General features: G+C 39.0%; 1 protein-coding gene across 4 annotated transcripts; it reads right to left on the bottom strand.

Annotated features, from left to right (window-relative positions):
- Window positions 1-346: 346 nt before the first annotated feature.
- Window positions 347-5,649, bottom strand: CREBZF (CREB/ATF bZIP transcription factor). 4 transcript variants are annotated; one of them, XM_052661908.1, is made up of 5 exons: window positions 4,357-5,649; window positions 4,067-4,144; window positions 2,908-2,976; window positions 2,179-2,286; window positions 347-1,150 (listed from the first exon to the last, which is right to left on the bottom strand). In XM_052661908.1, exons 1-2 carry the CDS (start codon window positions 5,424-5,426, stop codon window positions 4,129-4,131), a joined length of 1,086 nt encoding a protein of 361 aa, XP_052517868.1. In that variant the 5' UTR covers window positions 5,427-5,649; the 3' UTR covers window positions 347-1,150; window positions 2,179-2,286; window positions 2,908-2,976; window positions 4,067-4,128. The 4 variants fall into 4 exon arrangements, with proteins under 4 accessions (XP_052517868.1, XP_052517869.1, XP_052517865.1 ...); XM_052661909.1 differs by having other exon boundaries at window positions 2,179-2,976; window positions 4,241-5,649; XM_052661905.1 differs by having other exon boundaries at window positions 2,179-2,976.
- Between the last annotated feature and the right edge of the window lie 7,927 nt (window positions 5,650-13,576).

Below are 13,576 nucleotides of genomic sequence, written 5' to 3'. Positions count from 1 at the left end.
AGACTCTGAATAAACTTGAAACTGAGTGAATTTAATCAATCTTGTGTATCACCATACAATAATCAAACTGAATAATTATGATGATGAATCATTTTGGAGAGAGAAGAAATAAGAGCCTATCTCCCTCCCACTTCGACCATCTGCACACCTCTGAAATGAGTAAGATAAAATGACCCAGTCTAGACCAGGTGAAACAATGTATTAACATAATCCAACAAAAATGAAATAAAACAATCAGAGTTTTCAGTGTTTTTTCACACTTGTAATGAACTCGAAAAATGTTTCAAATAAGTAAAACCACCATATTCTGTTTAAAAAAAAAAAACCACTCCCATCATCCAGAATGCTAAAAAGCCTTTCACACTGGAGAAATTTTAATACAAAACAGTAGAAACTAGTATACCATTCATTAGAAACCTCAAAATAATTTTAATATGTCCTCAGAGGAAGCTCAATAAGCCAAAACCTCAGAATCCACACATCTTGGCATTACCCTGAATTGCAATTAACTACCCACACATTTAATCATAATAAATTTTTCAAAGATATACAGACAAATCAATGCATCTATTTAAAAAGACTACTCTTTAAAGACTTTACATTAACTCTTATATTCTACTCAGCAAGGTCTGTCTATACTTCAGATTAGCTCTCATGTTCCAGGAAATAAATACAAACTCATGATTCAGCCTTGTGATCACTGATGGCCTATTTATGTAACTCTACTGGACTAAATGTAATTCCATAAAATGTGCTCTTGATTATGAAAAGAATCTAATATTCCTTGATGAAATACTATCAATCTCTTCTCCAATGGTTACAATTTTTAAAAGGTATGCAAAGAACTGAGTATCCCTCCCATGAAAGACAAAAAAATGTATAATTTTGTTCCAAAATTAACTTAGTCTCATGTATTCCTATTAAGTCTTTCAAGGATTCCAGACAATCTTTTCATATCTCCATTTCTGGAAAGTGAAATCTGGAAAGTGAAATCAGTATAGAAGTAATTTGGGAACTTGAAAATGGCATTCATTTTTTTCAGCAGATGCCAAATTTTTGACCGACATGGCTCCCACAATTACTTTGTTACCATCAGTCCAGTCAGTTAACAGGTTGTAGGAAAAGATTCGTTTTTGCAGACACTGCTAAGCTGTTTAAAGAGAAGAGAGAGAGATTAATTTAGTGATTATTAAATGAACAAATATTTAAAATATTTTGAACACTTTTTGTTGGATTATATCAGAGGTGTGACTACATTTTAACAACCGTGGACTCTTTAGTTAGGTTTGGTCAAGAAGTGCAGAAACATTAAGTCAATATGATAGAAATAGTAGGTCAATATGATGTGTTAGTTCAATTAATGTATGAATTCCTGTCACAATCAGAAGACAACTATAAAAAGGTACATCTTTAGTTCTTTCTGTATCATTTTGCCATAGAGGCACAATTAGGAAAAGAAAAAAAGACTCCCCAAATACTGAACTTCTTTCATCCATTACAGTAAATAGAGCCAAACCTGAAAATTTCTAAACAATCCATATTATATTCCAGAAATCTCCTTTATCCAGCTACTAATCATTCAGAACACATTTTCTAAAAATAGTAAGACAACAGTTTCATATTAATCATAACTTTTTTAATTAACAAGTAGTGAATAGGACACTTTAAGATATTGTTTACTACATACTGAAATAAACATCTGTTGTAAATTCAGAAACCCAAACATTTACAGTAAAATGTGTTTACACATAAATATGACCAAATTTATTTAAAGTCCCTGTTAGATAGGTCTTAAATACATGCAATACCATGTAAAAACAAGACTATGACGTTGATGCAAAAAATGACAAAATCACTGTAAGTCACCAAAATTTGAAAAAAAGAGAATGAAATGGAAACTAAGAGAGACAGTTAAAACATAAGGAACCTAACAAAGCAGCTTTTAAAATAGTTGATACTAATCTCCATTTTCAAAAGTTCTTAATCAAGTATTTCCAAAAACTGCCATTTATAAAATGACATTCTAAAAATCTATACTTGGAATTTCAAAGCATCCAATTCAGAAAGCTTTGACTGTTTCTCCCCAGCCCCCAAACTTCAAATAATGCAGGAAAATCATTGACGTTAGGAAGAAAATATTCCAAAGGAATGGTATAATTTTTAGAAAAACGCACTTACTGCTTCCAGAACCTAAGACCCACAGCATTAACAACAATCATTTTTCCTATTTTCATCCATTGTTTTCCAATGTCATGTTAGAGATGAATAAATTCTTTGAGCCCATAACTGAAAGATCAACAAACCTGATTTTATTATGACACCATATTTTTGTCATTGGTACTGCACAAAATTATATACAAAGATATATATATATACAAAATGTTCAAGTATTAATTAAATTTCAATTCAAGGCTTCTGTTTCAAAAAGCTACATTTAACATATTCCATAAAGATAGCACAAATTAGTCATTTCAAATAATTTTTCCAACTACTTTTGGTTTATATATATTATATATTATTCAGTAGGCACTAAAAATCCATGCAGCTGCATTGTGAGGGGCTTGCTCCTGCACTTAGGTATAAGCAGGTTCATCACTCCAGGTTGTGAGTTTGGCTACTATCCGTATTCATGCTCAAGTGCAGTAGATGATTTTACAAAATATGCTGTAATGCACTGGAAACCAGAGACCAAGTTAGGTCTCAGAGTGTATTATCTAGCAACAAAACATTTACAGTTGTGCAAGAACAAGATTCCATTTTCATAACCAAATAACAACAAAATAAAACATTTTATGTGTAAGATAACTTACATCTTTGGACTGCTGGAAAATACTTTTTAATTATGAACATTTTAAAATAAAAGCAGAAGCCCTGATATTACCTCTTTTTCCTCATTTCTTATACTACCTTTTAAAATAAAGCAGGAAATGTGGCCAGCAGCTGGTCCCGTCTCTTCTGCCCCAACAGCTGTATCCACTTTAGCACAAAGAAAAACAAGGATGCTAAATACGTATATACTTTATCAAACAGTGATGTTTCACAAAGAATTTCTTCATGTCCCTTACATTGAAGGACATCATGGCTAAATCTATATACAATCGGACGACAGAGTACTTCAAAGGAAGACTATGTCCCAACTTTGGAAAAGTGTCAATCGTGTCATTAAGTAGCCAGAATCACTCAACATTAAAACTCATTTTTAAATAGGACAAATACCTTTGAAATATGGAGAGTAAGATTCTTTGTGAAGCCTCACTTTACACGTTTTCATTCACATTTCATAACCTTCAATATCTAATCATACATAAATTTAACCTAAAAATTTAATACAACAAAAATAAAGGTGTTCAACAATTTCTTCATACTCAGTGATAGGGTAATCACTGTGCTGGTCCTCAAAGAAACATTTCATTAACCATTCTTATTCCTCCTTCAAGTAACTAACACAGGAGTCTGGTATGCATGTTAATTTCCAACTTCTCTAATGGTGAAATATAAAAATCTATTAATCTGAATAGACTGTATGTCTAGATCTATTAAAACTGAAAGGCATTCTTATATTTAAGAGATTTCTGTCATCTCCAGCAAAGTAACTATCACATTTGTGCATGCCCCAAGTACTTATTGTCAACCTCTGAAAAGTTGCTCTAAAATTGGAATTCCAATTTGCACCTTGTACAACTCGGAAGTTCCATTCAACTTCACCTGTGTCACTGTCTCCAAACTGTATCTCTATTAGCAGCTTTCAGTGTACAGTTGGAACCGATGTCATCCAAGGCCATGTCCACACTGGGGACAGAAGAGCTAGGTACACGCAAGTCTGAACAAGGGGACACATTAACAGCTATTTCAACCAGAAGAAGCATCTTGAGTACATTATTGACCAGCACAAGTCTGTTTCCAGGGTGGACAGGGCCCAAATTAGATTCCCCTCCCAACTTCCGAAAAAGAAAACAAACAAACAAACAAAAAAAAAAAATCACACACACGCACAAATTGAGATGTTGCCCATTAAAGTAGACTAAGCAGCAGAGCATGAGCGTTACGTGAAGAGATGGGTCCTTACCAGGTGGTGAGGCGGGAACGACTGTTCTGTAACCCCTACAACGGAGCCTGGCAGGAAGGAAATCACCTAAAAAAGAAACTGTCAGAGAGATTTAATAGTCACATGTTATCATTAGGAGTTGGTTACAGTGTCACATTCATGCTTTTAGCTAAACACTTAAAGATTCAATATTACTTTTTTTTCCTCCTCTGAAATGTGTCCAGTGACGATGTCCCACTAAGGTGTTTTACATGATGTAAGGGAGTTGAAAGGGGATAAACGCGGATAAAGAGCGGATTACTTGACCCTACATTTTAAGAGAAGACGACGCCTTCCGGGCGCACGCCGAGCAGAACTCCACCGACACCTTATCCTTGTCCACATGCAGACACACTCCTCCGGCCGAGTCGTCCTGGTCTTCCAACGGGTCCGGCTGCTGCTTCCCCACGGGCAGAGCGTAGTCGTGGTCCCCGGCGGGCGAGTCCCTGAAGAGCGAGGTGGTCAGCCGCAGTCCCACGCCGCTCAGCCGGCTCAGCAGGCGAGCCAGTCCGGTCTCGTTGGCTAAGACGGCCCGAAGGTAGCGACTCTCCTCCTGCAGTGCCTGCACGCGCTTGCCCAGCTCCCGGTTCTCGGCCCGCAGCTCCTGGTTCTCGGCGGCCAGCCCCCGCACTCGGCTCTCCAGACCCATCACGTATTCCTTCTTCTTCAGCCGGTTGAGGCGGGCAGCCGCCGCCGCCGCCTTCCGGGGACTCTTTGTCGCCGCCTGGTTGCTGTCGTTGCCGCCGCCGCTGCCGCCGCCTCCGCCGCCGCCTCCCGGGGACTTTCTCCGCCTCTTTTCGCCGCCGCCACTGTCACTGCCGCTGCTGCAAGCTCCGATGCCGTTTAACAGCCTCTGCAGCAGGTCCGAAAAGCGCTGCATCTCGGCAGCCGCGGCCTCGTCGTCGTCGTCGCCTCTCCACAGGCCACCGCTATCCGAGCCTCCGCCGGACGAGGAGAGGGGCCCCGGCGAGCTGAGCCCGGGCTCCAGGTGCCAGTCCGGCTGCCGGGGGTCCAGCAGGTCCGCCAGTTCCAGGCCGGACAGAAAGTCCATGTCCTCCGTCTCCTCCCCGGGGACGCTGGCCATCGCCTCCTCCTCCATCTCCTCAGGCGAGGGCGCGCGCGCGGCCACGCCGCCGCGGCCCCCCCTCCCGGCCTCCGACTCGCCCTCGTCGCCGCGCGGCTGTCTGCGGCCGGGAGATCCGGCCGCCGCCGTCCCCTCGTCCTCCGCCGCCCCGGTCAGGTCCGGGGGCAGAGAGCAGGTCGCGACGGGCGCCGGGCTCTCACTACGCGTCGGGGAGTCGCTGCACGAAGCCGCCAGCAGTTTAGTCAGGCTATGCCTCATGGGGCCCGGCGGCGGGCCCACGTAGGCCCCGGGCCCTCAGATCGGGCCTCGCGGGTCCCAGGGACCCAGAACGGGTAGCCGGGGAGCAGGCCAGAACGAAAGAAAGGGGAAGGTCCGCGTCGCCTCCCGCCCCCGCTTGGCTAGTCGACCCCCCGCGCCGGGGCGGGGGGTAGGGAAGGGAGCTGGAAGCAGCGAGGCCCAACGATGACTCGACCGCGCCACCCAGACAACGGCCTGGCCGGAAGTCAGTAGATCTCGCTCCAGCCCCTCCCACCGCATTTCGCGCTCTACTGGGCTCTAGTATCGCGAGAGTTCGGTAGACCAGGCGTATTTCCAGACCTGCAGTGATGTCATAGTAACAGCGGCAAAAATAACAAACCAGGGCTTTATTGGAACGGTGGTCTACCCTCTCGGCCCTCGCTTCTCTGTCCTCTGTATTCTAGCTTCCACCTGCAGTGAAGCAACTCTCGCTCAGAACTGATCGATACCACATCTATGAATAATCAAAGTTATCCTGGAATTTAAGACTGCTGATCAAATCCTTTTTGAAATTGCCCCGCTTCCTTACGCTATAGTACAAGATGGTTTCATTCAAACACTTAAATAGTACTAGAAGAAAAAAGAGGTAAATAAGTCATTCATATGTAATTTTTCCAAATTGTTTAAAAAATTTACAAATATACAGAATATGTGAAAGAGTATTCTAATTCAACAATACAAACCAATACCTAGACTCAACAATTAACAGTTTGCCATATACACTTTATCTGTATATAAATGTTTGTAAAACTTTTTGCTAAATTATCCGAAAGTTTGAAACAAAACACACCACCTCAACATGCTTCCGTATGCATCTTTAAAAATAACATTCTGTTTCATAATCATACTACTATTATCAGGTCTGGAGAAAATTAACAATCTTGTTAATATTACCTATTACACATATCATATTCAAAATTTGTTCAGCTTTCTTCAAAAATAATCTTTTATAACAGATATGTTCTTTTGAGCCAGGATCCAATCACAAACCACTTCTTGCATTTGTTATGTTCCCCCGCCCCCCCATTTGTCAAACTAGAACGCCCCCTTTCACATTTCACATTGGCTTTTTGAAAAACACAAAGTCGGTTGTCTTGAAAAATCCACCACAATCTGGATTTGTCTGTTTCCTCGTGGTGTTGTTTATATTGTTCCTTAAAACCCACAAGGATTTCAGGTTTGAAGCAGTTCACAAATACACTAAAAAACAGTGAAATAACTCACATTTTTACAAAGCAAGGTCAGTGAAAATACAGATGAAAAAGATAAGGAGTTCTAAAAGGAGGAAAGGTTTGTTTCAGAATGGGATGGACATAAAATCTTACTCATGTTACTCATGTTGAGCTAGTTCAGTAGACTAAGCTTCTTGGTAACCCAAACAAACAAACTTTCCTTTATTTGCTTATAAGTATACATGAATTCCTTAACTGCTTTTCCTGTTCTCACATCTTAAAGAAATTTTTCAATGGGATACTGAATAAAGTAGCAGATAACCTCACCAATAGCTTCCTTTATTTGGCTGTTTCTTAGAAGGATTCAAAGCAAGTTCCAGGAAAATTTGGACACTGATAGGTCCCAAACACAGGGTAGGCTTTGATAATTATTTGTTGAATGAATGAAGAAGGTTTCCAACTTTTAACTGAAGGCATTGCATTAAAATTCAACTAAAAGAAAACGATTCTGCAAGGGACGCAAATAAGCATGACCTATGGTATCTAGACATGAGTTTGACCAAGCTCCAGGAGTTGGTGATGGACAGGGATGCCTGGTGTGCTGCAGTCCATGGGGTCACAAAGAGGCAGACACAACTAAGCGACTGAACTAACTGACTGATGGTATCTAGAAGAAAAAATCAGTGGCCTCCAGGTAACTCCTTAACCTTCCCATTAGGAAAAGAAAGAAAGGGAAAAGTGAAGTTGCTCAGTCGTGTCTGACTCTTTGCAACCCCATAAACGTTAGCCTATCAGACTCCTCTGTCCATGGGATTTTCCAGGCAATAATACTGGAGTGGGTTGCCATTTCCTTCTCCAGGGGATCTTCCTGACCCAGGGATCGAACACGGGTCTCTGCCATTGCAGGCAGATGCTTTACCCTCTGAGCCACCAGAGAAACCCCATTAGGAAAGGTTTTGCAAAAGTAGAACAGCAAACAGTTCAAGATGATAAATTTTCTGGCATACTTTGATTTAACAGGTGTTTTGTATGGCTGGTCATCCAATCGAACTGTATTTTCTCCTAAGGCAAAATCAAGATCATGGATTGATTTATCATTTTTTCCCTAAATTACAAGATTTTGGTTTAAATATACACGATTTAAGACCCTCTACATTGAATTAAGAGAAAAGTAAAAAACTGAGAGAGGGGAGTTTTTACAAGTGTAGCCTCAGAAGACAAAAAAGCAGCTGAAGCAGAAACGACCTTCTCTCCCTTTCATCATTCCTCTTCTCTCATTCTCTCCTTCTTCACAGTTGGGTTTTTTCTTTTCTTTTCTGGTTATAATGATCACTGTAAAAGATTCAGACAGTGCAGAAATATACAAATAAGTAGATTACCCATAATCTAACTACCCCAAAATGACTTATTAAAATTTTGATGTGTAATATAAAGAGTTTTTCTATGTATGGACATATGATATAACTTGTTATATTTCTCTGAACTCTAATGTTTTGATGTGAATATTTTGTTGACATATTTTATACTACCAAATATATATTTGCATGCGTTTTTGTTGACTGTCTAGAATTCCATTTCAGGAACTTTCCAACTTTCAATCAACCTCACTGATAGCACTTAGGTTGTATTGGATTTTTCACTGTTATATACCACACTAAATGTTGCACAAACATCTTTGTTCACTTATCCTATGATTTCCTTAGGACAAATTATTGGAAGTAGAATATCTGTCAAATATTTTTATACATAGAATCTTATTACCTATGGGAAGGTATCTGTCACCAATGGTATTTGACAGTATTTAATTCCTATGCACTCATCAGAGTGGATTTGTTCTTTTTAAAACGTGCTAAAAATAAAAAAGGGGCATCTTTTTGTATGAATGTGCATTTCTCTAATTATTAGCTTGAATGTTTTTCAAATGACCAACTGATTTCCAATGTGAATAGTCTTTTTACCGCCTAAGTCCATTTTTCTTTGAAGTGAGAGATTTTTGTCAAAAAAGATATTTGTCTTTTTCCTTCTTAATTTATATGAACCCCTTGCAGTATAAGAAAAATATACCTTTGTCTCATATATGTTCCAGTTTTTCCTCTCAGTTCAGGTCAGTTCAGTCGCTCAGTCGTGTCTGACTCTTTGTGACCCCATGAATTGCAGCACGCCAGGCCTCCCTGTCCATCACCAACTCCCGGAGTTCACCCAAACTCACATCCACTGAGTCGGTGACGCCATCCAGCCATCTCATCCTCTGTCGTCCCCTTCTCCTCCTGCCCCCAATCCCTCCCAGCATCAGAGTCTTTTCCAGTCAGTCAACTCTTTGCATGAGGTGGCCAGAGTATTGGAGTTTCAGCTTTAGCATCAGTCCTTCCAAAGCACACCCAGGACTGATCTCCTTTAGAATGGACTGGTTGGATCTCCTTGCAGTCCAAGGGACTCTCAAGAGTCTTCTCCAACACCACAGTTCAAAAGCATCAATTCTTTGGCACTCAGCTGTCTTCACAGTCCAACTCTCACATCCATACATGACCACAGGAAAAACCATAGCCTTGACTACATGGACCTTTGTTGGCAAAGTAATGTCTCTGCTTTTGAATATGCTATCTAGATTGGTCATAACTTTCCTTCCAAGGAGTAAGAGTCGTTTAACTTCATGGCTGCAATCACCATCTACAGTGATTTTAGAGCCCAGAAAAATAAAGTCTGCCACTGTTTCCACTGTTTCCCCATCTATTTCCCATGAAGTGATGGGACCAGATGCCATGATCTTCGTTTTCTGAATGTTGAGCTTTAAGCCAACTTTTTCACTCTCCTCTTTCACTTTCATCAAGAGGCTTTTCAGTTCCTCTTCACTTTCTGCCATAAGGGTGGTGTCATCTGCATATCTGAGGTTATTGATATTTCTCCCAGTAATCTTGATTCCAGCTTGTGCTTGGGTTGGGGGGTGGAGTGGGGAAGGGCTAAAACTACTTGTTTTACTATAATTTCTAAATAGTCTACCAAACTTTTCTTCATGATTTCTGGCTTTGATGGTTAGCTGAAAAAGCCTTTATTAAACTAAATAATATTGATATTTACTTATGTATTTTAGAACTCCTTTAATTTCTTCTATTTATAAATTACTGAGTTTTTCTAACAATATGAGTGATTATTTCACTTATTAATAGATCCAACTGGAATTTATTCTAGTATAAAATGTGACATAAGAATATAACTTTTCAAAAAATTATCTGCCACAGTACAGTTTATTGAAGAATCCATACTTGTACCCACTGATGTCCCAACATTTGTGCCATATATTAAATTCTTATATATAGTTGGATCTATTTCTGGTGTTTTTCTTCTATTTAATTGTTTAGTATATCCATTCTGGAAGCAAAATCAGTATATTTTTATTGCAGTTTTATATTTCAATATGTCATAGGACAAGACTTTTTAGTCTTTCTCAGAATTTTAAATCTGCATTTGAATATTTATTCCTCCAGATAACTTTATAAAATTTTCCAAGTTTAAAAAAAAAGCTGTAATTTTCATGGAAATTGAATTAATTCTATTAAAATTTTTTTCCTCAGTTACTTTATGCATTTTTTGGGGCTACTGGACTAGATTATTTCTTCTTTTATGCTTTCTAAGTGGTTATTGTTGCTCCATAGGAAAGCTACTGATGTTTTTGTTAAATTTTTAACTGACTCACTCACTGAATTTTCTTTTTTTCCAGTTTCCATCAACGTAGTTCTAAGGACCTACAAGGCAAGGATCATTTTAATAATTGTAATATGATAGTAATAACAATAGCTGCTAGTTAGGTGTCCTTATCAATTATTGGGCATATATAGGACTTTACACATATTATTTCCTTAAATATGATAATAGATTTGGGAGGCCTCCCCAGATGTACCAGGGAATCACTGTAGGCTCTCAAGTTGTGCTGTTCAGTTTCTCCCTAGAAATGATACATTTTGAAAAGGCTATCTCCAGACCATTTTCTACCAGATGCTTTCCAGTTCAGTTTTATTCATCTCTGATGCTTCATGTGGCAGAATAAATATGTATAATGAAGACGGTGTTTATCTATATTCAATGGCTGAACTTTCTTAAGTCTTTATTTTTAGTTTATTTATTCAAATTTCCCTAGTAAACAGTTATATCATCTTATTATATATAATGACAATTTTGCTTCCTTCTTTGCAATACTTGTTTTATTACTTTGACTTATAATCAAATAGCACTTCCAGAGTGATGCTAAATAATGCTGTGAATAATCAATTTCCTTGCCTTATTCCTGAACTTCACAGGAATGCCTCTAGAGTCTAGCTACTGATTTGAGATGGGTATCTTTATTAGGTTAAGCCCAGTTGCAGGAAACAGAAACCACTTCAGCTATTTTAAGCAGGCAAAGCTGTAATACAGAGAAGATGTATACAAAGTAATTGGAAGGACTAGAAGAGTGGGCATTAGGCCAGATGATCAAGAATGCCTCTCAGTGCAATGTGGTCTAACAGGCCTGCTAGGGTGCTGTTATCTCTGCCCAGGTTGGGATAGTTGTAGATAGAAAGCTGGAATGTTGGCTTCAAAAGCACTGCTTCCAGGACTCTCAACCCCACTTATTAATTATGTACTGCTGCCTAAAAATTTACCCAAAACCTAAAACAAACAAACAAAACAATAATACATGCTATTGTTGTGGCCTAAACTAACAATAAACATTTCTTATCTCTAGCAGTTTCTGTTGGTCAGAAATTTGTAAGTGCCTTGGCTATGCAGCCTCACTTTGAAACTCTCATGGAGCTCAGCCAGATTTTTACTGGGCTGGAGTCATCTGAAAGCTTGGCTGAAACTAGAGCACCTACTTCTAAGGTGGCTGACAGGTTGCTCCTGGGGGAAGCCTCGGCTCCTTCTCCCTGTGGGCCTATCCACAAGTTGTGTGAGTGTCTGCACTGCCATGTGGCTGGCATCCTCCAGAGTGAACAATCCAAGACACCAAGGAAGCATCAGCAAATATCTTATGACCTAGCCTCAGAAATCACAATCACTTCTGTAGTATTCTGTCAGTCATATGAGTCAGACCTTACTCACTATGGAAGGATATGAACACATGGAGACAAGAATCATTGGGTACCATCTTGGGGGCTGACTACCATATCTCATAAAACTAGTGAATGGACAGCCACACATAAAAGAAAAAGATTAGAACATTCTCTAACATCATATACAAAAATAAATTCAAAATGAACTTAAAGACTTAAATGTAAGAACATAATACCCCTAGATGAGAATACTGGCAGAACATTCGTTGATACAAATAGTAGCAAGTTTTTTTGGATCTTTTTCCTAAGGCAAAAGAAGTAAAAGCAAAAATAAACAAGTGGGACCTAATTAAACCTAAAAAGTTTTGCACAGCAAGGGAAACCATGAACAAAATGAAAAGACAATCTACTGAACTGGAGAAAATATTTGCAATGATATGACCAACAAGGGATTAATATCAAAATATATAAACAGTTCATACAACTTGATATCCAAAAAAAACTGATTACAAAATTGGGAGAAGACCTGAATAGACATTTTTTTAGAGAAGACATACAGATGGCCAAGAGGCACATGAAAAGATGCCCAACAGTGCTAATCACTAGAGAAATGCAAATCAACCATAATGAGGTATCACCGCACACATGTCAGAAGGGCCATCATCAAAAAGTCTATACATAACAAATGTTGGTAAGGATTGGAGAAAACAGAACCCTTGTACACTATTGGTGGAAATGTAAATTGGCAAGTCATTATGGAAAAAGAGTATGGAGTGTCCTCAAAAAAACACAAAAATAACTATCACATGACCCAGCTTCTGTGTATATATCAAAAAGAAAAAAAGGATGAAAGGAAGAAAGGGAGATAAAGACACAAGGGAGGCAGAGGAGGGAAGGGAGGGAGGGAGGGAGGAAACACTAATTTGAAAAGATACATGCACCCCATTGTTCACAGTAGCATTATGTACAAGAGGCAAGATAAGGAAGCAACCCAAGTGTCCATCAACATATGAATGGATATGTATACAATGGAATATCACTCAGCAATAAAAAGAGTGAAATTCTGCCATTTGCAACAAAGTGGATGGACCTAGAGAGTACTGTGCTTAGTGAAATAAGTTAGAGAAAGAAAAATACTGTATGTTATCAATTATATGTAGGATCTAAAAAAATAAAACAAACAAATGCATATAACACAACCAAAAGAGACGTATAGATATAGAAACCAACCTAGTGGTTACCAGCAGGGAGAGAGAAGGGAAGTGGGGAAAGGTAGGGGTACAGGATTAAGAGATACAAACTACTATGTATAAAATAGACTTGCACAAAGGATATATTGTACAACACAGGGAATTACAGTTATTGTTTTGCAGTAACTGTAAATGGAGTATAATCTATAAAAATATTGAATCATGATTTACAACTAAAACTAACACAATATTGTAAATCACCTATACTTGATAGATAGACGATAGATAGATAAAACTAGTGAGTGAATACTACGATGAAAACTCAACATCTCCAAGAATGTGCTTGGGAACAATAACAGCCAAAGCAGGGGGAAAAGATGCCTGCCACATTTGTATCTACCAAATATAACTGCAGAGGAGTCTGAAAATACAATTTTTGGGTGTGTGTTTCTTTTGTTTTAGCTTTTCCATTTGCACAATACAGAAAAGCACATTAAAAACAAATTAAATTGAAATGGGTGATGAGTACCAATCTATTAAATCCTGCACAAAGACCATGCATGGCTTTATGGTACCTCGTCACCAATACATACATCTATCGGATTTTTCTATAATGGGAGTTGGAGCAGAGATGGTAGGGAATGCAGCTGAATCAGGGCTGAGGTTTCGCTGAATGGATACAGCAGAAGGATAAAAGTGCTACAGAGGCCAGAGTGCTTATTTTA

This window comes from Budorcas taxicolor, chromosome 25 (assembly GCF_023091745.1).
Source record: "Budorcas taxicolor isolate Tak-1 chromosome 25, Takin1.1, whole genome shotgun sequence".
NCBI lineage: Eukaryota > Metazoa > Chordata > Mammalia > Artiodactyla > Bovidae > Budorcas > Budorcas taxicolor.
The sequence above is the reverse complement of the archived record's forward strand: the minus strand, read 5'-3'. Positions and strand labels throughout refer to the sequence as shown.